At 45.4% G+C, this 27,622-nt stretch overlaps 1 protein-coding gene across 9 annotated transcripts in view; it reads left to right on the top strand.

Annotated features, from left to right (window-relative positions):
• Positions 1-27,622, top strand: part of CCDC60 (coiled-coil domain containing 60) — a 186,822-nt gene that overhangs the window by 112,106 nt on the left and 47,094 nt on the right. For 7 of the 9 annotated variants that reach the window (XR_014827400.1, XR_014827399.1, XM_084996389.1 and 4 more), the window contains exons 3-4: positions 13,995-14,165; positions 23,628-23,735. Coding sequence is in view for 7 of the 9 variants with exons in the window: in XM_084996389.1 (XP_084852515.1) it covers positions 13,995-14,165; positions 23,628-23,735 (279 nt within the window). In the remaining 2 variants the exon portion in view is untranslated. The remainder of the gene's footprint in view (positions 1-13,994; positions 14,166-23,627; positions 23,736-27,622) is intronic. The other 2 variants (XM_084996388.1, XM_084996386.1) reach the window with 1 other exon arrangement.

Raw genomic sequence — 27,622 nt, 5'->3', positions numbered from 1 at the left:
GGGAAGGATTGGAAGGGGAAAAGAGGTTCAAGATAGGGAGGCCAGCGAGGAGAGAATGGCAGGGGAAATATAATGGCAGCCTGATTTTATGGGCATGGCAGCCAGGATGGGAAGCTTTTGTTATTCAGCTCCATGGAGGGGAACCACCCTGAGACAAAGCAGGTTCTCAGCTGCTTTGACAGAAGGGAGCCATGGGGACCTAAGCAGTGGAGGGGCGCACTCCACACAATATGTGCATCCTTACGTTTAAGAAGGTGACTCTGGTGCCTTGTGGAGGACCAGAACATCAGGGGAGCAGCACCAAGAGGCAGAAATATTTTGGTCTTCCACTGTCAAGATGTTAGGACTCCAGACCCCCAGCAAAACATGCCATGCCTTTTTCAGTTCCTTGAGTAGTGCCTAAGGTGGCAGAGGGTGTAGAAGAGAATGCACAGGGATAGGTAGAGATACAGTGTTTCTTTTACCTTAGTTTTACTCATCACCAACTCACCTGTGTGTGCCCCCTCCATTAACGAGAAAGGGGACTTGGTTTTCCCACAGTGGCCCTGGCAATAAGCCACAGTGTGATTCGGTGGTAAGGACCACTCCTCCTCTTTATAAGGCAGTTTTGAATCTCAGCTTAGAACTGTACTTTGTGTTTGCGTGACATTTTTTTTAAACACTTTTCATGTTTATTTCCTTATTTTTCATCTTTCACAACAAGGCAGATAAGAGAATATTTTCTCAAAAAAAAAAAAAAAACGAGGAAGACAAGCTCAGGCCTGGGTACGAGTCCAGATTCCACTGCACCCCATCTGGGTGACCTTGCATAAGTCATCAAACCTGTTTCCTCGCTGTGAGATGAGGCTGGTGACACTACTAATAGCTGCCTTGGAGAATTGTTTTAGGAGGTTAGATATGTAACTGTAAAGCCTTTTCCACAGTTATTGCCATGTGGTAATTATTCATGTTGTAGCTGTGGTGGTGGTGGCTGTGGAGGGCGTGGTGGTGGTGGTGGTGGTGGTGATAAAGGCAGTGAAGGTGATGGTCATCCCTAAATTAATAGAACAGAGTAGTTAATTCTTCTGCCTAAATCATCCAGCCACGTGTCGGTAGAGTTAGATTTAGAACCTGGCTTCCTCATTGACCTTCATGTGTTTATGTCCCACTTTCACCCAGACCCATAGGCCTGATTGTATTTTACTGTCTCTGGCACGGTCGCCATCTAAAACACCCACCACGCTGTGATGTGGGTTCTTTTCCTTCCTCTTTCCGTCTTCTGCTCCTCTCTCTTTCCCCCCTCCTCCTCCTTTCCCTCTTTCTTCATTTTCTCTAGTGCAGGTCAGAGATACAGATTAAACAAAGGAAGAATCCAGAAAAGAAAACCCCTTAAAATAATTAGAAGCTCTCTGCATGTAATTTCTTATTCAGCAGAGCAGAGGTTAATTCCCAAGCCCTTTAGCTCAATATATTTCATTACTTACATGATAATCAAGTGTTTATCCTACCACCACTACCACGTACGGTAGATTCGCAGACCTCTATGAATTACTGCCTAATGCGATTGACCAAATCCCAAAATAATTGCGGTCTAATTAGACTGTTCTTGCTGCCACCCTCAGAGGAGAGAAACGCACAAGCACTTGAACCAAGTGCCACTTCCCAGAAGCCTGTGGGGGCTTAGAGCCAAACCACGGTCATGGCTGTGTGCAAGGCGAGAGCGTAGTAACAGCCGTCATTTACAGCTTCATGGAGATGCTGTTGACAATAACGATGATGATGAAAAGAATGATTTTTACCATTTATTGAATATCTCTGATGCGCCAGACACCATGCTAAGTGCCTCTCATATGTGATGTCAGCACTGTCCTAGGAGGGTATCAGTTTATCGCAATGTCACAGGTGAGGAAAGTGCATCTCAAAGAGGTAAAAGTGACTCACCCAATGTCACAGACATTGAGGGGCAAGGAAACGATGACCAGTTAAAACTAGAACAGACCTTTTTGAAAACCTGTATGTTTTCCTCGTGCAACACCTTGGAATCAGGCCACCTGCATTTAAATTCTAGCTCCAGGAGTTCCCGTCGTGGCGCAGTGGTTAACGAATCTGACTAGGAACCATGAGGTTGCGGGATCGGTCCCTGCCCTTGCTCAGTGGGTTGACGATCCGGCGTTGCCGTGAGCTGTGGTGTAGGTTGCAGACGCGGCTCAGATCTCGCGTTGCTGTGGCTCTGGCGTAGGCCAGAGACTACAGCTCCGACTGGACCCCTATCCTGGGAACCTCCATATGCCGTGGGAGGGGCCCAAGAAATAGCAAAAAGACAAAAAAATAAATAAATAAATAAATAAAATAAAATAAAATAAAATAAATAAATAAATTCTAGCTCCACCAGTTCCTAACCTATGGTCAGATGACTCCTCGACCTCTCTGAGCCATCGTTTCCTCATCAGCAGAATAGAGCTATGAGAACTTACTTCATAGAGATGGCGTGTGGATTCAGAGAATCACATATTGAGTGCCTAGTATCACTGTGCACCTCTGCCCATGGCCCCAGACAGTACCTGCTTCTCTTCAACTACAGCTACTCCCCAGGACCCCTGGACCCCTTCCTTACAGGCTCAGACTTCGCATTGTGTATTTCCTAGCTGTTCAGGCACCCTCAGTGGAGATGCTCCCAAACCTGCGTCTCATGGCAATCTCATGGTCTAAGTTTTCTTGCCTCATTCCCATTACGCAAACTATCCTTTCCTAATATCTTTCTCTACTCCATGGCCGGTGATTTAGCCAAGAGGATGGCTTTTTTTTTTTTTTAACGTACATTTTTTTAATTAAAGTATAGTTGATTTACAATGTTTCTTTAATTAGGACGATGGTATTTTTAATGTGATGATCATGACAGTTTAAAAGAAATCATGACAGGAAGGAAAAAAGAAGAGTTCCTACTGTGGTGCGGTGGGTTAAACATTCCACTGCAGGAGTTCCCACTGTAGCACAGCAGGATCTGCAGCATCTTAGGAGTACTAGGACACAGGTTCGATTCCTGGCCCAGCACAGTGGGTTAAGTATCCAGCATTGTTGCAGGTGTGGCTTAAGTTGAAACTGCAGCCTGGATCTGATCCCTGGCCCAGCAACTCCATATGCCACAGGGTGGACAAAAAAAAAAAAAAAAAAAATTCCACTGCATCAGCTTGGGTGATGAGGGTTCAATCCCCAACCTGGGGCAGTGGGTTAAAGGATCCAGCATTGCCACAGCTGCCACATAGATCACAGCTGTGACTCAGGTTCAGTGCCTCGCTGGGGAACTTTCATGTGCTGAGGCTGGGGAGTTGGGGAAGGAAGAGAGAGACAGAGACAGAGAGAGAAACAGATAGAGATTGTCAGTTAGAGATTGTCAATTGGGGCTACATTCTACTGCATAGCAAACAGAGCCTGAAATTACTGTGACTTTAACAAGGTGAAGGCTTACCTCCCTCACATAAAAGAGGTTTACCTCCTGGAGGAAGTACTGGTATGGTGGCTTCACGGTCATTCAGGACCCAGGCTGCATCTGTCTTTTAATCCACTATCCCTAATGTTTGCTTCCATCTGCAAGTTTCCCTCATGCTCATACAATGGCTACTAGCACTGCAACCACCATAGCTACGTTCTAAGCAGCAAGAAGGAAGAAGGAGAAAAAAAGCACCAAAGGGCACATGCTACCCAGCTGTATTAAGTTCCTTTAAAGAGTTTTGCCAGAAGCCTCTCCCAGTGATTTCCTTATACCTCATTGGCCTGACCCATCTGCCAGGACATTTGGAAAATGCAGTTTTCTTTGTTGTTGTTTTGTTGACTTTTTAATCTAAGTATTTAATGTTCAAGATAATGTGGTCTGTGACTTAGGAAGCTCAGGAAATGGATATTTGGTAGGCAACTGGCACTTACTGTCTTTGGGAGAAAGGGAGAGAGGTAGGGAAAGAAGACCAGCAAATGTGGACCATCTACTCTTGTCAGGCACTGTCTTCAAGGAGTCTTCAGTCTAGTAGGAAAAGCAGACAAGGAGATAGGCAATTGCCACATAGTGTGATGAGTGCAATAAAGGGGAGTACATAGGCACAGGGAGCTGCTTTTGGGGTACAGAGGAAGCAGTTGACCTCTTAGAGTTGGAGGGAGGGAAAAGTAGCAGTATTGAGTGGTTAAGAGTTGATAGTTTCTCCCAACCTTGGAACCAGCTAAGTGAAGAAGGGGGAAGTGCTGAAGGAAGAGGCAGAATCATAGGATTCTGAGGGGTGGAGAGATACAAATGAATGACTAGGTGAGTGGTTAGAAAGTCCAGGAGGAGTCTGGACTTCCATCCTGAGAATAGTGGGAAGCCACTTAAGGGTTTAGAGCACTCTGTGAACCGAAGATTGGCGCTTGCCATCTGCCTCTGCACAGAGTGAATGACGAACTGCTGCAGCTACTGACCCTCAACACCCCTAAAGAGCTCAGGGTGGAGATCAAGAGTGAGGCACTCTGGGCTCAGTGAAAACTGGCAAAACAGGTAGATATTAGATGTTTTCAGGAGATTTTATTTTATTTTTTTCATTATAGTTGGTTTACAATGTTCTGTCAATTTCCACTGTACAGCAAAGTGATCCAGTTCCACATACACATACATTCCCCCTCTCACATTATCCTCCATCATGTTCCATCATAAGTGACTAGATATAGTTCCCTGTGCTATAGAGCAGTGTCTCATTGCCTATCCACTCCAAATGCAATAGTTTGCATCTATTAACCCCAGATTCCCAGTCCATCCCACTCCCTCCCCTTCCCCCTTGGCAACCACAAGTCTGTTCTCCAAGTCCATGATTTTCTTTTCTGTGGAAAGGTTCATTTGTGCTGTATGTTAGATTCCAGATGGAAGTGACATCATATGGTATTTTTCTTTCTCTTTCTGACCCACTTCACTTAGTAGGAGAGTCTCTGGTTCCATCCATGTTGCTGCAAATGGCATTATTTTTGTTCTTTTTTGTGGCTGAGTAGTATTCCATTGTGTATATATACTACATCTTCTTAATCCATTCATCTGTTGATGGACATTGAGGTTGTTTCCATGTCTTGGCTACTGTGAATAGTGATGCAGTGAGCATACGGGTGCATGTGTCTTTTTCAAGGAGAGTTTTGTCTAGATACATGCCCAAGAATGGGATTGCTGGGTCATATGGTAGTTCTATATTTAGTTTTTTGAGGTATTCAGGAGAAGATTTTATGAGCCCAATTCTCATATCGAGAAAAACACTAAAATCCTTCAAGGTGAAATCTGCTCCTCATGACTAGCAGTAACCTTCATGAGACCAGCAGCAGCCTTCTGTAAAATGTGTGCATGGCTGCATGTACCTCCCCCTTCACCAGAATCACATATATACTCACCTTTCCCCCTACCTCTTTGGAGCAGTTTCTCAGAGCTATCCAAAATGCTGCTTCCTGGGCTATAGTCCTCATTTTGCCCCAAATAAAACTTAACTCTCAACTTTTAGGCTGTGCATTTTTTTTTTAAGTCAACAATTCTCATGGGGAATGAATCTGAATTTCAGAAAGAGCCCCGTAGTAGCCAGGTGGACAGTGGATTGAGAAGGAGAAAGACCAGCTAGAAAGCTACCCAGAGGAATAGAGGCAACGAATGATGGTTTCTGGCTAGGGTGGTGCAACAGGAAGTCAGTCTAGTGATATTTTGCCTTTTTTTTTTTCTAGGGCCGCACCCACGGCATATGGAGGTTCTCAGGCTAGGGATCAAATCGGAGCCATAGCCTCCAGCCTATACCAGAGCCACAGCAATGTGGGATCCCAGCCGTGTCTGCAACCTACACCACAGCTCTCAGCAACGCCGGATCCTTAACCCACTGAGCAAGGCCAGGGATCGAACCTGTAACTTCATGGTTCTTAGTCGGATTCATTAACCACTGAGCTACGACGGGAGCTCCCCAGTGATATTTTGGAAGTAGAGTTGACATCACTTCAAGATCAATTAATGAACATGAAGGGGGTGAAGAGGACAAAAGCAGTCTCTCCATTGTACAGGTGAAATGAATTGGGTTTTGCCACTAGAGTGACTTCTGAATAGCACACTGATAAACTGCATCCAAAGAAAAACTCGAGACTGTGCCATCTTCCAACTCAAACATCTTCTGCCAGGTGCCTATGTGCTGTTTGCCCAGACCTCAGAAATGCCATGAGAGAATAAAACTGAAGCATGTAAAGTGACTTCTCCACTGCAAGTCAATTTTTCTGTGCCTTTATCACAGTCTCGGTAGCATCTTTCTTCCCTCTGATTTGTGATTAAAAGGAACCCTTGATCTGGGCCCTCTCTTAGGGCTGAGTCATTCAGAAAGGAGAGAAATCCATCTGAAACTTTAGATCTGAGAGGTGAAATCAATCCTGGCTTGGCAAATCTCCCATTGTTAGGCATCACAATTAGCAAATGACCCAGGGATGGTAAAGAGATGTTCAGATGTGATTTAATAAGAATGTGGTTGCAGTAAGCACTCAGAATATGTTTGCAATCAATTTGCTGAATACACAATATGCTACCAGAGCAATCTTTTGTATATGCAGTTGACCTTTATCTCTGGCAATCTTGTCCTATAAAGAAGAGCAAATCCTCCATTGCAAATCATTGGTACTCAGGAAATGGCTTTAATTTGCATGCTGACAAAGATATTAACTTGGGGGGGAGCAGTTGATAATACAACCAGTCCTTTTGTCTGAAAGGTAGTTCAAAATCTGTGTTGTGACTACAGTTGACTGAAGTTCAATTACTGTAATAAATGTATTCCAAATTTCATCTCAATTGCATTTGCATTTTAATGAATGATTCTCACCTTCTTGTCAATTTGGCAGCCCGGCTAGATTTATTAAGTTATTGTATAAACAGGGCATTCTAATGTGGGAATTTAAATGCAAAATATTTGCCAGGGTGCATTTGAACTGGGGCTGTGTTATTAATTTGCCTGTACTGGTTGCCTGAAAATTCAAGAATTTAAGCATAGTGTTTCAGATTCCCTCCATTCCATCATGTTTGCCCTCTCCTCCCCTGAAATCAATATGTCTGGGCGGCCTGACAGCAAGACAGGAGCCAGCCAGATGAAGTGGGCTCTCCAAGCCTTCAGCCTCCACCAACTGGGAAGAAACTGATTTATCTGTGATTGTTTGAAAACAGTCAGATTTGTTAAGTGAAAATTTCCCATGTAGGCAGTTCCCCTCTGCGAGAGCAGGACATCCCTGGAATGGAATTGCCAGGAGTGCTTGCTTATCTTTATGTCATTCTGCCCTCCCCCACGAAAGCACCCCTGGTTTTATAGCCCCATTTTTCTTACAGGCAGAGAAAAGAATGTGAGTGAAAACCAGCTGGATGCAGAGAGCCATAAGACTATTGAAAGCCTTTTTTTTTTTTTTTTTTTGAGGTACATCTGGGCTGTTGTTTTTTTTTTGTTTGTTTGTTTGTTTGTTTTTTTTGTCTTTTTGCCTTTTCTAGGGCCACTCCTGCGGCATATGGAGGTTCCCAGGCTAGTGGTCAAATTGGAGCTATAGCTCATGACCTACGCCAGAGCCACAGCAATGCGGGACCCGAGCCACGTCTGCAACCTACATCACAGCTCAGGGCAACGCCAGATCCTTAACCCACTGAGCAAGGGCAGGGACGGAACCCACAACCTCATGGTTTCTAGTCGGATTCGTTAACCGCTGCGCCATGACGGGAACTCCCTGGGGTGTTGATTTTTAACAAAGCAGTTTGCAGTGGTTAATCCCATGCCCCCATAATAAAAAGGTTGACCGTGAGTTTCTTTAGCAGCCCTCCAACTCTCCAGCACTCCCCAGCTTTCTGCAAGGCCCCTGTGAAGAGAGCTGGAGCTGTCTGTTTTTAGATGACAGTCAGTCCAAGCTTCCTTGAAGGCACTGGGGATAGAGGTTGATACAGAGACCAGCAGAGTGCCCTCCAAGAATGAGAAGATCAGTGGCAGCTGTGCTTAAGGAACCTTCTGAGATGAACTGGCAGTTAGTGTACGTCCAAGTTTTCTTTCAAATTTGGAGTAAGGGAATCAGGCTTCTAATAAAGCCAATTCAAAGATTTCTGTCTAGAAAGAATATTCTAGAAAGAATATTTTTTAACAGAAGGGAGAGGGGACAGCTAGACCAGTGCATCTCAAATGTCATGGTGTATATGAATCTTCTGTTAAAATGCAGTTATCTTTAAAACAAACAAACAACAACAACAACAACAAAAAAAAACTTTAAAACTTCCTACTGGCTCTTCTTGTGTTTGCAGCATGGACGTGGAGAGAGAAATTCTGGAATCAGCCCTCCTGGCTTCCAACCTTTGTTTTGCCACTTTCCAGCTACCATGACCTTCATCCTTTACTTAACCTTTTCCCTCTTGTCTTCTCACCACAAATCACAACACCCTCTTACAAGGATCAAGCGACTGGACAATGATAATAGTAGCCCCCAGGCATTGCATCCTAGGTACTTGGCATTCTACTAAGCTCTTTACGTCCACTGTCTCATTCAGTTCTCCCAGTAACCCCTTGAGCCAAGAAGTACTCTTTTCCCTATTTGAAGATGAGGCTGTGCTTCTGGTTTGAGAGGATTAAAATCTACCTAGAGGAGTGGCAACGTAAAGATGCCACCAGAGGCTGGCCTCATGCCTTACTGCTGTGTATACAGGCCCTCAAGTCTGAAGGTGCCTGGGAGTGAAAGCAGTCCCCTTGGTCTGTCTCAGCTAAGCCCTGCTGACTCCGTTCCTCTGGCTGCCCAAGTGAGCATTTTTCATTCATCAGCTTGCACGGACTCCCGTATAGAGAGCATATGTCCCTTAAACATAAAAACCTACCCCCATGTGTTGGTTCAGAGGAAGTCGCATTGGGTAGAGGAGACTTTCTGTTTTATCATCTGCTGCTTCCTCCCCTTGCCTGATGCAGTTAATTATTTTCCTCCCATCATTCCTCTTGCAATGTTAGCCGGGGGAGTTTTACATCGTGGAAAGCAGTGAGCAGGAGGCCCCGGGTGAGTGGATTTAAAGGCAAAAACTGCTCTTCCCTGCAAATAGCTCCCTTCATACAAATAGCCTGGTAATCAGCAATAATGATGAAGAAAATAGAGGGAACATACAAGAGAATTAGATGGGAATTTGCTAAAATATTAAGCATTTTTAAATGGGCCTCTGTGGTGCCGGGGGAGCATTTGACAGTGCGCTGAATGAACATCTGGCAGCCTGAAGTTCCGAGAATAGACTCATGGGTCTGTCCTGAGAGCCCAGACCCACCCCCCACAACTCTCTTCATCTCTCAGCTAGGTCTTTCCAGAAGATCTAACAGCTAGGCTGCTTTGGTTGAAAGGAGCTGCAATTCCACCAGAAAACTTGCTAGCTAGATTCCTTAAATTGGCCAACACCAGCTCACCTATGCTTTTTTGTGAGTTAATCAGTAAGATGGACACTCAGCACTATCCACATCTAGAGGTTTGTTGTCAAGATGGTTTTTCACAGTGTCCTCCCTGTACAGACCCTTGAAAGAAATCTTTTCCTTGTTGCAGCACCAGAAATGGCTTGGCATCACCTGAACAGCTTTTTCCAAACCTCATGGTCATTAGGAATCACATGAGGGTTTGTGTTTCCCTCTTTGCATTGGCCACTAGGATGCTCAGGGCCAAATCTGGCACTAGCTCATGTGGCATGGGTTTTGATACATGTCTTACCTGATTTTGTTTTCTTATTTTTTGTGTCTCTTGTTCTAAAATTTTCTGCCACTAATCCTTTTTGGATTGAGGGCATAAACAAGTCAAATAACTCCCTTATCAACCTCTTTTTTAGAAATAAGATAGCTTAGATGCAGAGGTGAAGACTGACCTCTCTGAGGGTGTGTTTACCTTTGTAGTGCCTGTCCTTGAAGAGAACTCTGCACATCATAAGTGACTAGCACAGAATCTGCCACAAAAGTAGTGTCCAGCTGAGGACCTGGTACATAATATTCAAGTCCCTTTTATTTGCTGTGGCACAGACCTTCGGCCTGTTGTTGCTTATTATAAAGTTAATTTAATATGGATGTCATTAACCCTTGCGGGCACAGAAAATAAAGAGTTGGGCTGCTCCATGAGTGTAGGCTTAGATCATACTGTGACAGTTTGCTAGGGCTGCTATACCAAAGTACTAAAAACTAAATGGCTTAAACTATGAAATTTATTGTCTCGCTGTTCTGGAGGCCAGAATTCCAAGATCCAGGTATTAGAAGGGTTGATTCTGGAGTTCCTGCTGTGGCACAGTGGGTTAAGAATCCAACTGCAGCAGTTCAGGTCCCTGCGGAGGCGCAGGTTCAATCTCCAGCCTGGTGCAGTGGATTAAAGGATCCAACGTTTCCTTTAACAGCTGCAGCTTGGGTTCAGTCCCTGGCCGGGGAATTTCCATATGCCACGGGTGCAGCCATAAAAAAAAAAAAATTAAAAAAGAAGAAAAAGTAGGTTCCTTCTGTCTGCTGAGAGAGAAAATCTGGTCTGTGCCTCTCTCCTGGCCTATGGTGATTTGCTGGCAATCTTTGGCATTCTTGGCCTGCAGAAGCATTGCCCTGACTTCTGCCTTCATCTTTGCATGGTATTCTCCCTGCAGGTGTGAGTGTGTCCAAGTGTCCCCTTTTTATAAGGACACCAGTCATCCTGGAGTAGGGGACCAACCCTCAAGTATGGCCTTATCTTAACTAATTACGTCTGCAGTGACTCTATTTTCGTATAAGGTCACATTCTGAGATACTGGAGGTGGAGACTTCAACCTATGAATTTGGCTGTCAGGGGGTGGAGCTGGGGGATGAGGCAGGGGACACAATTCAGTCCATAACACATACCTATCAGGATCTAGTTGGTTACAGTTGCTGCAGGGAAAGACAGAAGGTTTTGTTCAGTTATACACAGTGAAATTAGAGCTCAGAGCCCACCCAGCTTGCTGGATTGGCTCCATGTCCCTGGACCCTTCCTGTTGTTGTGCAAAATTATCACACATGAGACTTCTCAGGGTCAGCCCCTCCCTCTGCCTCTGAAGCCAGTGGCATCCCGGGACCTGGTAGTTCCCACTGACAGCCTTCCACTCAAGGGAATCTGGACAATAGCTAAAGGCAAGTCCCTGACACCACCAGTCAATGACAAACCACCCGAGTTAACCAAGGACCTAGGGCCCATAGAATCTCCGAAGTCAATGGGGACCTACTATATAGCACAGGAAACTCTACCCAATATTGTGTGATAATCTATGTGGGAAAAGAATCTGAAAAAGAATGGATATGTGTATGTATATAACAGTCTTTGTGGTATAATAGAAATTATCACAACATTGTAAATCAACCATACTTAAATAAAACGTTTAAAAAATGAGGGAAAAAAGAAATCTCCAAGAGTCAGTGACAAGCTGGTGAGACTTCCCAGTGGAAAGGCTGACCAGCCACATGCAGAAACATCCCAACATCCTAAAACCAGCGCCCTCCACACCTGGACTCCACAGGGAAACTGCCACCTGGATTCAGATGCCAGCTCCGCCCCTTTCCAGCTGTCTGACCTCACCTTTCTGGGCCTGTTTCCTCTTCTGCAAGTGGGAATGGTAACAGTACCCACAGAGTAAAGCTATACACTCAGCAGTGGAGGGACTCGGGAGGGCGGAACACAGAAATAGGGAACTGCGGGTGAAATAGCCACCACAAATGTGAAACCCAAACACTGCCTTGCTCATTGAAAAAGCCTCTCATCCAGCTGATTTGCTTCATCTCAGGAGCATGCTGGAAGCACTTGAGATATGTCATTGAGGTCTGATGGCAGAGAGGGACATCTCTAGTTACTGGGGCTCTGCCCCTGAGAATGTTATATGGAGTTATTAGAGACAAGCTTCTTAATGAATATGGTAAACTCTCTTGCCTCCTGGAGTAGCACCCAAGCAGGATTGTAGGGAGACAGGAGGAGCCCAGAGCAGCAATGTTACATGGTACTCCCCCACATTTTCCAGTCTGGGACATAACAGTGCTTTTCTTCCTCCCTCCTGCCCTGCCCATCCCATTTCTCTTCCTTCCTTTTTTAGAGCAGACCCTTTCTATTAAACAAAGGTCTTAAATAGGACACCTCTTGGCTAAGTGGGGCAAATATAATATTTTAGGTGCACAAAATGTACTCTGTGATGTCACATTTTATTCAATGACAACAAAACTTTTCTGGATGAAAAGTTGCAGTTGACCAGGGCCTTTGCACGTGCTGTTCCCTCTCCGTGGAACACGCTTCCTGCAGATATCTGTAAGGCTTACTCCATCACCTCCTTCAAGTCTTTCCTCAAAAGTCACCTCCTCAACGAGGCTCTCACCATCTATCTTAAATGGTACTACCTTACCCAAGACCCTGTCTATCACTGTCCCTGTGTCCCTGCTTTATGCTCTTCTTTAGTGTATCACCTACAGTCAACTTTTTTTTCTTTGTGCCAGGAGCTTCTTGAAGGCAAAAATGTTGTGAGCTGTTTTGTTTGCTGCTGGATCTCAGCACCTAGAATAGCTCCTGGCGCACAGTGGGTATTCAGTACATTTTTGGTGAATGATTAATAATGATGCACCTACTTAGGCCAACACACAAATCTGAAAATTGAAATTGGGCATGAATTACCACAATGAAGAGCTTGAGCCTGTTTCTGATGTGTAGCTGTATAGGCAGCTTTTGAGCTGCCCCTTCCCCTTTCTCTCTATCCCATGTCTGGGCAGGCTGATAAGAACCCCAGGTGCTCCTCCTTTTTGTGCTGGCGGGAAGTTCAGACCATATTCAAGCAAGGGAACCCCTCCCCTGGCCCCGCTCCCTCTCCCCCATTAGACCTAACCCAGTCACCCTGCCCGGCTCTCTCACAGTCTGATTGCAGACCTGCTTCAGAGCCTTCCCAACTCTGCCCAGAAAGCCTCATGATATGAGTCCTGTCATTTCATACCCCTTTAGTGCATGTGTAATGTCAGTCTTGACCTCTGAACCAAATTTGGAGCAGAGTCTCTGTGAAGTAGCATAACTATGAAAAAACAGTTGCTGTCCCATCCTGTTCCCAGATCAGCTCTGCATCTGTCCCTCCTGTTCCCAGATCAGCTCTGCATCTGCCTTGTTTGTGTGACATCAAGAAAATCCTCCTTTATGAAATTAAGGGGTTACACATGGTTATAGTTTTCTTTCTATCAGCTTATCTGGCAACCTCAGGATACTCTTAGATGAATGGATTCAGGAGCTTGAAAGCAAAACAGAAGCATATCTTTGTTTCAAACCCAAGTTCCACCTCATATCAACCACTTGCATTCTCCTAAACTTAAAAATGAAAGCCAAGCAGAAGCACCTAGGATGGATAATTAAAATCTAGTTCTGTGTAATCTGGTTTCACTGTGTTACAATAGGGTATGCCATCATTTGGTTTTGCACAGTTTTATACTGAGGAGCCTGAGAGATTATTTGGATGTGACAGGACTATGGGCTGGGCACGTAATGCCTGATCTTTGCCTGGCTGGGAAGGACATATGACATAGTGTAGAGATTCAGAAAACTCTACATGAGCTGAGAAGCAGGGTCTAAATTTAGAAAAAGAGTTCTGGTGACCTTCCTGTGACGTATAGATAAGAAACTCAAATACCACATTTCATTGACTCTAAGACACGCTGTGAAAAACAAACAAGATAAAAACACTGCCAACTAAATGAATTCTCTGGATTGTGAATTGTTATGCTCATTGCATAGTACCTAGCAAAATGCCTAGCATGTAGTAGGCATTCAGTAAACAGTTGTTGAGTGATGGAATGGAAACCAGGAGAGATTATATAACCTGTTCAAGATCTTTGGTAAGAGGTGGTTCCAGAATGCAAGTTTAGGTCTCTGTGACTTTGGAATTTTGAAGGCAGGGGGTCTCCTGCTGTTAGGCATGAGAATGCCTTTCAATGGATTATCAGTCCGGAGACAAGAAGACATTGCCTTAATAGCCAACCCATCTTTCTTTTTCTTTCTTTCTTTTTTTCTCTCTCCAGCATCCTGATTCAGTGGGTGAAAATTGGTCGTGGATACTTTACCATGCTGAGGGAAGAGAGTGCAATGAAGAAGCAGCAGCAACAACTTCAGAAACTAAAAGAGGAAGAAATGAATAAATTCCAGCCAGCCACAAAGCTGCCAGAAATCCAGTATGGGGATATTCTTTTGACGTAAGTAGATGCCGTCACCATGGCACCAGTGGTCTTGGGAAGGACCATGGAGAGGGAACACGGCCTGGTTGGGTCAAGGGCTGGTAGCTGTCTGCAGCTGGGAGCCCCTTCTTAGGCTGGTGTCTGATGACTTTAGTCTGGCTCAACCTACCTCTCCAGCCTCATCTTCTGGTGAGGAGTATCTTCTACTACATATGTCTGTCCTCATATCCAATGCCAAGAGTTACCCAAGAAATTTTGTTGGTCTCCAAAGATGCCTCTTTCTCTCTCCTTTCCAGGCTAGTCCACTACCTCCAGGCATTTTCCTATGCTGTTCCCTGGGTCTTAAACACTCTTCCCTACATCCTCTTCCAACTAAAGTCTTCCTTATCCTTAAAAGCCCAACATCAATGCCGCACTCTCCTGATTCTTCCTGGATTTCAGCCCCACCACCTCCAGAACCCATTTGCCCTCTGAGTTCCTATAGTATGTTTTATGGTGGTTTATTTTATTCCCATCAGTGTCCCTTTTCTAGACCTTCACCTGAAACCCCAGATCCTAGCTCAATGTCCACCCAAAGCAAGTGGATAAAAAAGTTTGTTGGTTTTTTGAATAAAGTAGCCTCCCTCTTTGGGTCAAGGTCATTCCTCTGGCTGGGAGAGGACCATCAGCAGACTAGTCCATTATGAAATGCCCATTCCTGTAACCATAACATTAAATCGTGCTAATAATCATAAGTACAGCAGTAACTCATAACAAGGGTCTACTGCCTGCTTTGTGCACGTCTTTTTGTCAAAATTTCAAAAGGTTCCTATGAGACAGATACTATTATTAACTCCATTTCAGAGATTAGGAATGAGGCTTAGAGATGCTCACAGGATTCACATGCATAGTGCAAAAGCACCCCCAAGTCCCACACTGAATGACACCCACATTCATGGACCATGCCATTCTGCAGAAACAAACTCCTGGGATACTCAGCTCATGCAGACAAAAGGAAGCACAAACCAGGAATGGAAAGGAGGTGCTGAAGCAGGAAGAGAGGAAGGACATGTTGTAGAAATGGCCTCAGTGCCAGCTCCACATTGTAATCACCAGATGCTTTCCAGACCCGTTACATAAGACTCTCTGGGGGTGCTACCTAGACACAGTATGTTCTTAAGCTCCCCTGGATAATTGCCATGTGAAGCCAAGGTTGAGGGCTCCTGTGCTAGGGCTGCCTTTAGGAACCCAAAATGCCATGTTGCTGGCTAAAGAGGAAATAGAATCCACAGCAGATAATCCCTTTCTTGTGCACCATTTCCCAAATTCAGTGTTAGCTGAAAGAAATATGAATGTGTACATCTTAAAGACCATGGTCCTGTCAGTAGAATCATACCATATGTGACCTTTCTGCATCTGGCTTCTTCACTTACCATAATGTTTTTTATATTCATCCCAACAGAAAGCAGATTGGTGGTTGCCAGGGACTGAGGAACTGGTAGTGGACAGTTACTGTTTACCGGATATGGGGTCTTCTTTGGGGATGATGAAAAAAATCTTTTTCAGGGCCACACCCATGGCATACGGAAGTTCCAGGCTAGGGGTCAAATCAGAGCTACAGCTGTCAGCCTATACCATAGCCACAGCAATTCGGGATCCAAGCTGCATCTGCAACTCACACCACAGCTCATGGCAATGCTGGATCCTTAACCCACTGAGCAAGGCCAGGGATTGAACCTGCATCCTTATGGATACTAGTCATATTTGTTTCTGCTGAGCCACGATGGGAACTCCTCCCGAAAATATTTAGGCGATGGTTGTACAGCTATTGATCAATTCAAATGCCATTGAGTTGCACTCTTTAAAACAGGTAATTTTACATTATGTAAATGTCAACTTAATGGAAAAAAGGGGAGTTCTGATCTGTGAGGTCCTGAAGAGGGGGACGGGGCTGGACACTAATGGTTGGAGATCTTAAATTTCAAGGTTCCGGGTGACTGTTGGGACCCTGAGTGTGAGGCCATTAGGGGCTGGTGTATTTCTAGTCACTCTTCCCCTCAAAGAGTGGCCCTTGGGAATCCCAGCTTATTATAATAAGGGTCTCCTTTTTGATTCCTTATTTGTGCAGACCCTAGGCTATGGTTTCTGTCCCCTTTGCTCTGTGAAGCTGTTGGAAGGAAAGTTAACCTTTGCTACATTGGCAGATGTCCTTAGGACCAAAGCAGCATCTAGGCTGGCTCAACTCTCTGGTTTCCAGCCTCTCTCCCATCTTGGCCAAGAAGATCTCACTTTGTTGTCAGCTCTTTACCACTCTTCAATTCATATTTTTTGTTTATTTTTGTTTATTTTTATCCCAAGGGTTGATCTAAATAAGCCATCCTACCATTTGTGCATTCATTTATTAACTCATTCATTCTGAGGTGAGAGAAAATATAATTTACAGTCCCCTTCCCAGGCCTCCTAAGGAGAAGCCTTTTTTTTTTTTTTTTTTTTTTTTTGGTGAACAAAGTGTATTCAAGTGAGATGCAGATACAGAGGAACAGCAGAATGGCTTCCCTGATGGACTGAGGGAGATGTTCGGAACATGGGCCGAAAGTATGAGTGGAAGGGGCCCTTTGGGGGAGAGAAGAGAGAAAGCGAAGCCATCACTGGAAGAGAACTAAAATATCTAATGAGGGGTTTTATGAGATTTTTCTTCATGGTGTGAGATGTAAATCCATTCTCAGTTTGTCCACAAGAATGTCAGAACATATTCACAGCCCCTTAGTGCATGATGGTTTTGGACCTTTATCTTGGCTTTAAAGTTCAGTTTAGGGGTGAGAAAGGGAGACTACCCTGTCCCAGGCCCACTCTCATTGTACAGCCAACCACTTATATATTGAAGACTGACAAGCCTTCTGATGGCACAAGGATGTGAAAAGGATTCCGGGACAGTCCCTGACACACGTGGTACCACAATGCGGCACCCTCAGGGTCCACACTCACGTGCTCTGCAATGTGCCTGTAAAGGGATAAGACTCGTCCTCTGTGTTTTTTCTTTCCTCTTTCACCATGATCACACTCACACTTCTGACACCAAATGTGTAGGGTTTTTTACCCTCATACCAAGTGAATCTCTTTGATACCAGCAGAGGTCCTACCACCCTCTTCAGGTCTGACACTTTTTACCTGGAATTAGCAGAAGATCCCACAGGTTAAGGGTTCAGCCCCACTAGAGTACCCCCATATCAGATGCCAATCACAAGTTCTGAGTTGTTCCATGCTTCTGATCAACCAGCTATAAATCAAGGTGTGGTAATTTCCTAGAATGGCTCACAGAACTCAGGGAGACACTGACTCACATTTTTCTGTTTATTACTTAACAAAAAGGCACAGATGTACACCCAGGTGAAGACGTACATAGAGAAAGATCTGGAAGGGACCTAAGCCCAGGAGCTTCTGTTCCTGTGGAGTTGGGGAGGGCCATCCTCCCTTTATTTGGATGTGGTCTCCATACCCCATACTGTGGGGATTTTTATGGAGGCTTCACCACATAGGCAAGATCTACCATTAACTCAACCTCCAGCCCCTCTCCCCTTCCCAGAGGACTTGAAGTGGGCTGAGAGTTCCAATTTTCTAATTAGCCTGGTCTTTCTGGTGACTACCCCCCATCCTGAAGCTACCTAGGAGCCCACCCAGAGTTGCCTAATTAGGAAAAAATACACCGCTATCACCCAAGAAGTTCTAAGGGATTTAGGATCTCTGTGTCACAACCCAGGGTCTAGGGCCAAATGTTAAAAAATAAGTGATCCTTCTAGTGCTCTTATCACTTAGGAGATTCCAGAGGCTTTAGGAGGTCTGTGCTAGGAACTGGGGGCAAAGACCAAGGTATATATTTTCCAATTTTTTCACAGTATCTACCCCCTCAAGTTTAGGGGTGCAAAGGGAATCTGGAAAGAATCCCTAGAAGTGAGACTTTTGAGCAGAATCTTTAATGCTGAATGGAAGTTCATTGGATGACAAAAAAAAAAAAAAAAAAAAAAAAAAGAGGTATGGTTAGACTCGTTGCCTATCAGCCCACCAGAAATCTTGCAGCCAGTGTGTCTGTTTAGAAAGGCCAGGGCTGGAGTTCCCACTGTGGCACAGTAAGTTAAGAGCCCAACTGCAGTGGCTTAGGTCGCTGCAGAGGAGGGGGTTCAATTCCCAACCTGGCACAGTGGGTTAAAGCATCTAGGTCACAGCTGTGACTTTGATTCAATCCCTGGCCCAGGAACATCTATATGCTGTGGGTATGACCATTAAAAAAAAAGAGAGAGTGAGGGAGGAAGGGACAAAGGAAGGAGGATGTTGATGGTGCTGTCTTTTGCCAAAAGCAGAAATTTGATTTTCAGAGTGGAAAAAAACAGTAAAGCAGGCAAATCATGATCTGAGCCACCTCCATCCAACCACTCAAGGGACAGCCACTGAAGTGTCCTCATGGGACCTTGAAGGGCCACGTGATACAGAGAAAGGCACTCAGTGAGTCCAGGGGTTCTTACCCTTTCTGTGAAGGTCCCGAGAGCTCAGCACAAATTTTGCCTTCTATAAGCCCAATGGCACTCTTAGAATCTGGCACTCCTAGTGACATTGGTCAGCTTGGCAGGCTGTCCTTAGAATAAAGAGCAGGAAGGAACTCACAGCTCTTTTTTGCAGGAGCTATCCTCAAACTAACAGGCGAACTAACAGGCACTGAGGGAAGGTGGTATCTGTTAAGGATCCTCCTGTGACTGTTTACATAGTTCAGTTGTAAGGTTTCCCTTGTTTGCATGGAATTTTTAATCCATGGTCACTGAACACAATTCTTCCCTCTCCGACCCATGTGTCAGTGTGCAGGACATGGTTTATTTAAAGTTTAATAAGTTTAAATATGCATGAGATCATGCCTCCCATAGACAATAGTCTGGTTATGTCTTATCTGGTGGAGTCTATGAACTGTGCAAAGCCAGTTATTAAAATAAAACTGGAGGCCGTTATTGCAACAAATCCTTCAAATGCAGGTGGAGAGGCAGGGGTTGTAAAATTGCACTGGGAGATTATCCACACCACACGGCTGGAATTTGAGTCCTGACCTCCCTCAATAGCTGTTTGACTTTGGGCAAGTCACTGTACCTCTCTGAACCTACTCTCTCTTCACTCTTAGGAATGGTCCCAAACTTCCAAATTTGTTATGAGAGTTAAATGAGATAGTACTTAGAGCCTGGCATGTAACACGTGCTCAATCATTGCTAGCTAGCTATTATTATGCAGTGAAAGGAATTTGATCTTTCTGGGTCTCAATTACCTAAAACCCTCAGGTGTTTGGCTAAAAAATCTTAATCTCCAGGCAGGCTAGAAGTCTTCTCACTTCTAAGAGCTATGTTCTATAAATATAATTCCAATTGCAGGTGTATCAAAAATATAAGTGTTCGCTTATAACTACTTTTTTAACACAGTTTTTGATCTTATACATCATAGAAGCAAAAGGGATTATTTCCCCCACTTTGGATCTAAGACCATAGGATAAGTTCTTTTAGACCAGAGTTTTAAGTCTGACAAACCTTGTAGGGAAAAAAGAAAATCAAGCATGTCCCCAAATATTCTTGCCTGCAAGCAATCTTTCCCACTGTGTTCACTGACCTCAATTCTCAGCTGCAATTTCAGCTGAAAAGGGTGGGGAAAAAATGGGTAGAAGTTGTCTTATTATTGCATTCAAGCAGAGACATAAAACAAGAGATTAAAGAGTGTAAAAGCTGGGTTAATTTGCATGTATTCTAAACCCCAGGGGTGGAGGGTTGGGGGTGGGGATATGGTTGAGCCAGGAAGACTGGGTGTGCCAACATGTTGGCTTGCGGTCTTCTCAGCTCTAGGGCTGAATAAAGACCCCAGGGAAATGGAAATCAGGGGGCCTATATTGGGGTCCTGTTTTTAGTTAACTCTGTGACCCCAGGATTGTCTTCGGGTTCCCAGAAGGAAAGTAAATCCCTCCTGGCTTCTCCCACTTTACCTCTTCTGCCTGCCTCCTCCTCCTTTCCTCATGCTAAGCCAGAGTGAGCTTTCCAAACATAAATTGCTCCCGTACAGCACAGGAAACTATAGCCAGTCACTTATGATAGAACATGAGAGAAGATAATATGAGAAAAAGAATGTACATATATGTATAACTGGGTCAATAGGCTCTACAGCAGGAATTGACAGAACATTGTAAATCAACTATAATAAAAAAATTTTTTTTGTAAAAATAAAATCCTTAGCGGCCACTGTAGAGACAGAAGTCTGAGTAGGGGCTGCAAGGCTCTGGCCGGACTAGCCCTTGGCTTCCCCTCCAGCCACACGCTCCCATTTGTCCTCCACCACAGGGCCTCCCCCTGCTCCCTTCACCTGCTTAATTCCCATTCAACCTTCAGATCTCAGCTCAATATTTACTTTTGTTCCAGTTCCTGTTGCTATGAGCAACCACTCCAAAAGCTATTAACTCAAGACAACCAACATTTACTTCCCTTACAAATCTGCAGTTTGAGCAGGGTTCGGGGGGGGGGGGTGGGGGAGGGAGGACTGTTGCCAACACCACGTGAGGCAGCTCAAAGTGTCCCTTTCCCTTTCCGAGTGGGCTCATCCCCGTGGGTGGCAACCCAGGGCTAGCTGGCTGCTCTGAGCTCAGCCGGGGCTGAGACCCAGCAGTCTCCCTTCTCCTCCCTATGAGTCTCCCCACAGGCTGCCAGCTCCCTCCCAGGATGGCAGGGGCAGGGCACTGAAAGTGAGCATCCCAAGACAGGGGAAGGAAAAGCTGCCTGTCCCTGGAGCCTGGGCCCGGAAATTGGGATCCTACCACTTGTGACAATTCTGTTGGCCAGCCCAGCAGCTCACAAAGCCAAGATTCCAGGGAAAAGGGGCTATAGAGCCGCCTTCCCTCTAGAAGAAACTTAGGACACATGTTTCTAAATTGATACGAGTCCCACCAGGAAGTATTCCTTGGCTCTGTTCCAGCCAAATTCTCTATTTGGGGCTGTCACCACACACTCTGCCACTCAGCCTGATCACAGCTGTGTGTGTGTGTAAAGCCCGCCTCCCCCACGAGACTCTGAGCTTGCGAGGGGAGGGGCTGGATCTGTCTCCTTCATTGCTGCATCCACAGGACCCCGATCAGAGATGTTCAATCAAAATGGGTAGAAATGAATGAGTCCGGGAACTCGTCAAAGATTCAATCAATATGAGAGTACTCAGGCTCAGAAACTAAAAGACTTTAAAGGAACACGCAGGTAGCAGAAACACATGAGGCGGGCTGGGAGGAAGAGGCCAGGGGTTCTGGGGCCTGGGGTAACTCGAGAGGCACATACACCTCGTGCAAAGTGAGCAGCTGTCTTGATCTTGGGCCCCACCTGGCTCTTGCCCAGGGTGGTGAGAACTTTCAAGTCTTCAAGCACCAAATCTTTTCCACCTTTATGTGACATATCCCAGTTTTAAAATATAGACAGTCAGTTCCATTATGCACACACAGTAGGCTTGTCAAAACGTGTCTGTGGTAGTTCCCATTGTGGCTCAGCAGGTTAAGGACTGGACGTAATCTCCATGAGGATGCGGGTTTGATCCGTGGCCTCGCTCAGTGGGTTAAGGATCTGGCGTTGCCACAAGCTATGGCATAGGTTGCAGATGTGGCATGGATCTGGCATTGCTGTGGCTGTCCTTTAGGCTGGCAGGCATGGCCGTTTAAAAAAAAAAAAAAAAAAAGGAAAAGAAAAAAAATGTCTGTGGGCTAGATTTGGTCTTGGGCAAAAAAAATTATACCCTATGACTCAGGCATGCCAAAAAAGAAAAAAACAAAACTAATTGAAATGACTTGCTCCATGATGGTGGTGGGGAAAAACCTAACTAAGGTATTAGTATTTTTCACTTTGAAACAGTCTTTTTGGGATAAATGTCCAGTGGTTTCAAAGATGAACTGCCTGTTTGGGCAGTTTCTCTCCTCTCTAAGCACCCCCACTCCTCCCCTTTCTCCAGTGGTTTTGGCTTCTGTGGAAGCTTCTGCTTTTCCTGTGGGGCAGGTGACAGGCTTGGAGGGAGGTATACCTGGTCATGGCTGATCTTTGGGGCACATTTATGCCATTTCTGAAGTTCACGATCCCTACATCTCACAGCTGATTCAACCAACCAGTGAGTCAGCAGTCTGTAGAGTTGACAGAAGCCCCCTTTTAAGGAAAGGATGGAAAACCAGAGCTTCTCATGCCAGGCACTTCCTTCCCTGTGTCCAACCCTCTATGTCCACTTCTCGCCATCCCTGTGGCTCGGGGCCCCAGCAGAAGTCACCACCTTCCATCAGGCTGAAATTGTTGTGATACTGATCTCCTCCATCCCCACCAGTGGCCACTCTCAAACAGCAGCCAGAGGGATCCTTTGTCAATGCATGTCACACCATCTTGTCTTTCAGTTCAAAATCCTTTCCTTCAGAGAAAAGGCCAGTGTACCCCACACTGGTCTGCAAGCCCCCTGCTTTCTCTCCACCCTTTCCTCCCTCCCTCCTCACTCCCTCCAGCCACACATCTCTCCTTGCATCTCTAACACACAGTCCCACCTCAGGACATTTGCACCTGTCACTTCCTCTGTTCAAAATGTTCTTCCCCCAGACATCTGGATGGCTCACTCCCCAACACTGCAGATTTTTATCAAATGTCACCCTCTTAGTGGTGCTTTCCCCAGTCGCTCTATTTAAAATTGCAACCCCCAGCTCTCCCAGCCCTTCCGTTTTTTCCTCTTCATAGCATGTTATCACTATCTAGTGGGGAGGGGGGTCACCAAACTCCAACCTGTGAGCCAGATCCAGACCCCAGGGTGTTTTTATAAATAAAGTTTTATTGGAACCCTGCCACTTACTTATTGATTTTTATTTGTTTCTATTTTTCATTTTAGGGCCGCACCCGTGGCATATAGAGATTCCCAGGCTAGGAGCTGAATCGGAGCTGCAGCCACAGCCACAGCAACGCAGGATCTGAGCCACATCTGCGACCTACACCACAGCTCATGGCAATGCTGTATCCTTGACCCACTGAGTGAGGCCAGATATCAAGCCCACAAGCTTATGGTTCCTAGTCGGATTTGTTTCCACTGCACCACGATGGGAACTCCTACTTATTGTCTACATCCCCTCAATGGCTGTTTTCATACTACTTAGTAGTCATGACAGACCAAAAGTCCCAAGTCATAAATATCTGTCTAGTTCTTCCAAAAACTGATCTGACCCTTAGTCTAGTACATTAGTGTCCCACACAGCTGCCTGATTTATCTTACTCTCTTTGCTCCTCCCCGAGAATATATGTTCTGTGAGAGAAGGGGGTTTTTACACGCTCTGTTCACTGGCTGCTTCTAGAACCTTCCTCTCTCCAGCTTGACCTACTGGTTGGCCCACGGTAGGTTCCCAGCGATATTTGGCAAATAAGCCCTCGCGAGAAAAGGAGGCATTTAAATCTACTCTCCATCATTCACTTTGCTTCTCTCGTTCTGCTTCTCCTTCAGCACATACGGGGAGGAGAAGACCAAGAAGGTAGGGGCTGGTGTCATCCTCCGCCCCTTCACCCCTGTGCATAGCTGCATCATTGCACCCTTGCTGCCTGAGGCTCACATGTAAGTAGACGCTCACCCTTGGCTCACCAGCCTCCCCAGCTTATCATTTGAAGCCAAGGTAAAATGACTCAACCAGCTAAGGCATCAGGAACTGTTGAGTTCTTCCCTTGTCCTCTTGAAAGGAACAGGGAAGGGAGTTCCTGTGTTGGCTCAGTGTTACTGAACCTGACTAGTATCCATGAGGTTTCGGGTTAGATCCCTAGCTTCTCATTGGGTTAAGGATCTGGCATTGCTGTGACTGTGGTGTAGCTCTGATTCGACCCCTAGCCTGGGAATTTCCATATGCTGCTAGTGTGGCCTTGAAGAAAAGAAAAAAGAAAAAGAAAAATGAAAGGGAGAGGGAGGCTGGAACCTGGCCACGCAATTTGGCGAATAAAAATAAGAGAAAGCTGCTGCGGTGGTTTAGAGCTAAGTGGCAATTCAGCTGGGACTGTCATTCCATTCCTCGCCAAGTCAGATGCTCTAATGTCAAATAGTTTGCAAAGCCTGATAAAATCTGTCTGCTGCGCGTGCTTAGCGAATGTCTCAGCCAGGGATGGGAGATATGTTTTCCCTAAGACTTAAGGGGCTGTTTCCTGGAGAAGCCCCTGCCGCCTTCTTAGCTGACCCCAGGCGAACTTATCATTGCATGGTATAACAAGGGCTCATCAACCCTCCAAAGAATATTCTGGCTTTCCAAAACCTCAACATCTTGTTCCCCTCCTATCTATGCTGAGAATTCCAAGCCCAGTTTTTTTCTGTCTCACTAGTTAGCACTTTTCAATAGGAAGATTTTAGGCACAGATATAGAAATGGACTCTAGGGCAGTATTTCTCAACCTCGGCACTATCGACACGTGGGGACAAGTTGTTCTTTCATGCAAAGGACTGTCCAGGGAAATTTAGGATGTTTAGCAGTATTTGTGGCCTCTACCCACTAATGCTAGTGGCACCCCTTCCCAGTTGTGACAACCCAGAATGTCTCCAGACAGTGCCAGTTGCCCTCTGCGGGCAAAATCACACCCACACCCCAGCCCTCCTGTATTAAGAACCACAGCTTTAGATTGATGAACATGGTACAGACTTCTCTGTCTGCTCGTTTGTCAGATATTTATTAGGTCCCCCTATGATACACATAATGATGGCACTAATGACATCTCTACGGGCACTCTCTCATTCAGTCCTCTCAGTAGCACTCTTGTGTAGTTGTATTATTATCCTGTCCTTGCAGATGAGAAAATAGAAGCTCAGAGAAGGGTACTGGTCTGCCCAAGGTCACAGAACTCAGCAGGTCACTTCACTGGGGTTTTAAGCCAAAACGCATCTGACTTCAGAGCCTAACCTCTCATCACCACACACTACACAGAAGGTTTTTACCTTTGGGGAGCTCATGATATATTTGGACAGCCAAGTCTCAGCTCATATACTTGAAGAGTAGAATGATGCAAGACTGAAATCATAAGATAAGATGGCAGACAAGAGAAGATCATTAATAAGAGCACTTAGTTCATGGGTGGAAGAGGCCACCATCACCCACATCATTATTGTCATCATCACCACCACTGTCATCACTATCAGCAGCAGCAGCAACACCCACATCATCATCATCACCAGCATCATCACCATCATCATCACCATCATCATCACCATCATCGTCATCATCACCAACATCATCATCACCAGAACCATCATCATCACTATCACCACCATGACCTCGCATTTGGACACATTCCTGTTCCATTCTAATATTGCAGGTTTTGATAAGCCCCCCTCCCCACTTTCCTCCTATCTCCCTTTGATTGACATTATCATAGACTTATTTGTTCAGGGACTTTCCAACTGGCAGTCTCTACCTGATGTTCTTAAAACATCTTGCAAATATAGGTTTTGCACTTTCTCATAATGTCCCTTGGAAACACTTGCACTTCTTCCTGGCTGTCCCATGGATAAGCCCTCTGAAATCCAGTGGTGTAAATCAGTGGCTCTTAGGCTTTTGCTTGCATCTGAATTATCTGGGGCTCTGGGTGCAGGTAGGGGTTGACAAAATACATAAAAGCCTGGGAAAATGAATATTCCTAGGCCCATTCCCAGTTCTTTTGGTCTGAGCAAACAGGTTTAAACCAACTGTGAAAGTGACTGGAGATTTCTTGCTCTTCTTCCTTCAGTGCCAGATAGGTAAACTGAAGCCCAGAGAGAGGGCAGAACCTGTTGAAATTCTCACAACAGGAATTCTAACCTCCTGACTCTTTTTTTTTTTTTTTTCTCTTTTGGCCACCCTGCAGCATACAGAATTCCTGGGCTAGGGATAAGATCCGAGCCATAGTTTCGACCTTAGCTGCAACTGTGGCAACTCCGGATCCTTATCCCACTGTGCCAGGCTAGGAATTGAACTTGCGTCCCAGGGCTTCCAAGACACTGCCAATCCCATTGCACCACGGCAGAAACTCCAATCTCCTGGCTCCTCCTGACTCTTAAATCAGACCTTTGCATTCAGTTTGTTAAATGATGATGATGGTGATTATCATAGTGGTGGTTTTTTATTATTTGTTATGCCCTAAACCAGGGATCAGCAACCTTTTTCTTAAAGGGACAGACAGTAAATATTGTAGGCTTTGCACACCAGATGGTCTGACTTGCAAATACAGTCATCCCTAGGTATCTGCAGGGGATTGATTCTTGCAGCTACCATAATCTGCAGTGCTCAAGTCTTTTATGAGTATAAAATGGAGTAGTACGCTCAGCCCTCCATATTCACAGATGCAAAGTGTCAACTGTACTTTGTCATTGCAGCATGAAAGCTACAATGAATAGATGTAACTGTGTTCCAATAAAGTTTTATTTGCAAACACAAGCATATAGTCCTGCCCTAGACTGAAGTCTCCCCTTTCTTCTCCTTGGCCCTTAAATGGCTCTGGTTGCATTTGATAACAGTATCAGGAATCCATTGCTGTGTGATGGACCTCCTCAAAATGGAGTGGCTTAAAACAGCAACCCAGCAACCATTTATTATTGTTCACAAGTCTGCAAGTCAGCTGGATGGTTCTGCTGGTCCAGATCAGTTCATTGGGTCCTGGCTGGGCATGTGCATGTGTGTGGTAAGCTGGAGGCTGGCCCATCTAGGGTGGCCTCATGCCCAGGTCTGTTGGTTGGGTGGTTGCTGCTAGGGTGACAGGAGTGACCGTCGCCCTTATCGTGCAGCAGGCTGGCTGGGCTTGCTCCACGGCTGTCGGGAAGGGTTCCAAGGACAAAAGCACAGCACTCAAAGCCTCTTAAGGCTTAGGCTCAGACTGGACCCAGTGAGCTTTCCACCACATTCAGTTGGCCAAAGCAAGACATCAGACCTGCTCAGATACAAGGACTCGACCTCCTGATGGGAGAGATGAAAAATCACATGGTCAAGTGTGTGGCTGCAGGAAGGGGTGAAGAATCCAGGCCATTTTATCATCATTCTACCAAAGGGCATTGGGGCAGAGCCATCCCAGTCAGTTCCCAAACCCTCAGTCTTCACATCAGCCTGGTCAGTCCCTTCAATCCCAAAGCTGGCTGAAAATTCTGAATTAGCTGCACAGGGACCAGTTCAAATGTGCCAAGGAAGATTTGACCTGTACTTTTTTTAAAAAAAGAGGGGGATGCAGTCTGTAGGAATGTGAATAGCCTCACCTTTCCTCTTGGAGGTGACCAGGCTGACCTTCACATCCTTTCTTGAGTGATTGTGCAGCAAAGTGGTGCCTGCAGCCATCGTCCAGGTTTGCCCTTGGCAGTCAGCCTGGGCTGCTTGGAACAGCCTGTACACATTTTCCAATTTCTCTTAGTAAAAGGAAGAAACGTGTTCTTCTCAGGGATGTTTAAACCCACTTGTATTCTGGTTGGTGTGGCAGTTTCAATAGAGCAGGCTCTTCAGGTGCGCTA

Source organism: Sus scrofa, chromosome 14 (genome assembly GCF_054392235.1).
Source record: "Sus scrofa isolate SSC_HxYL_T2T_F1_AM1 chromosome 14, Sscrofa_HxYL_maternal_Yorkshire_Landrace_v2.0, whole genome shotgun sequence".
Taxonomy (NCBI): Eukaryota; Metazoa; Chordata; class Mammalia; order Artiodactyla; family Suidae; genus Sus; species Sus scrofa.
The sequence above is the reverse complement of the archived record's forward strand: the minus strand, read 5'-3'. Positions and strand labels throughout refer to the sequence as shown.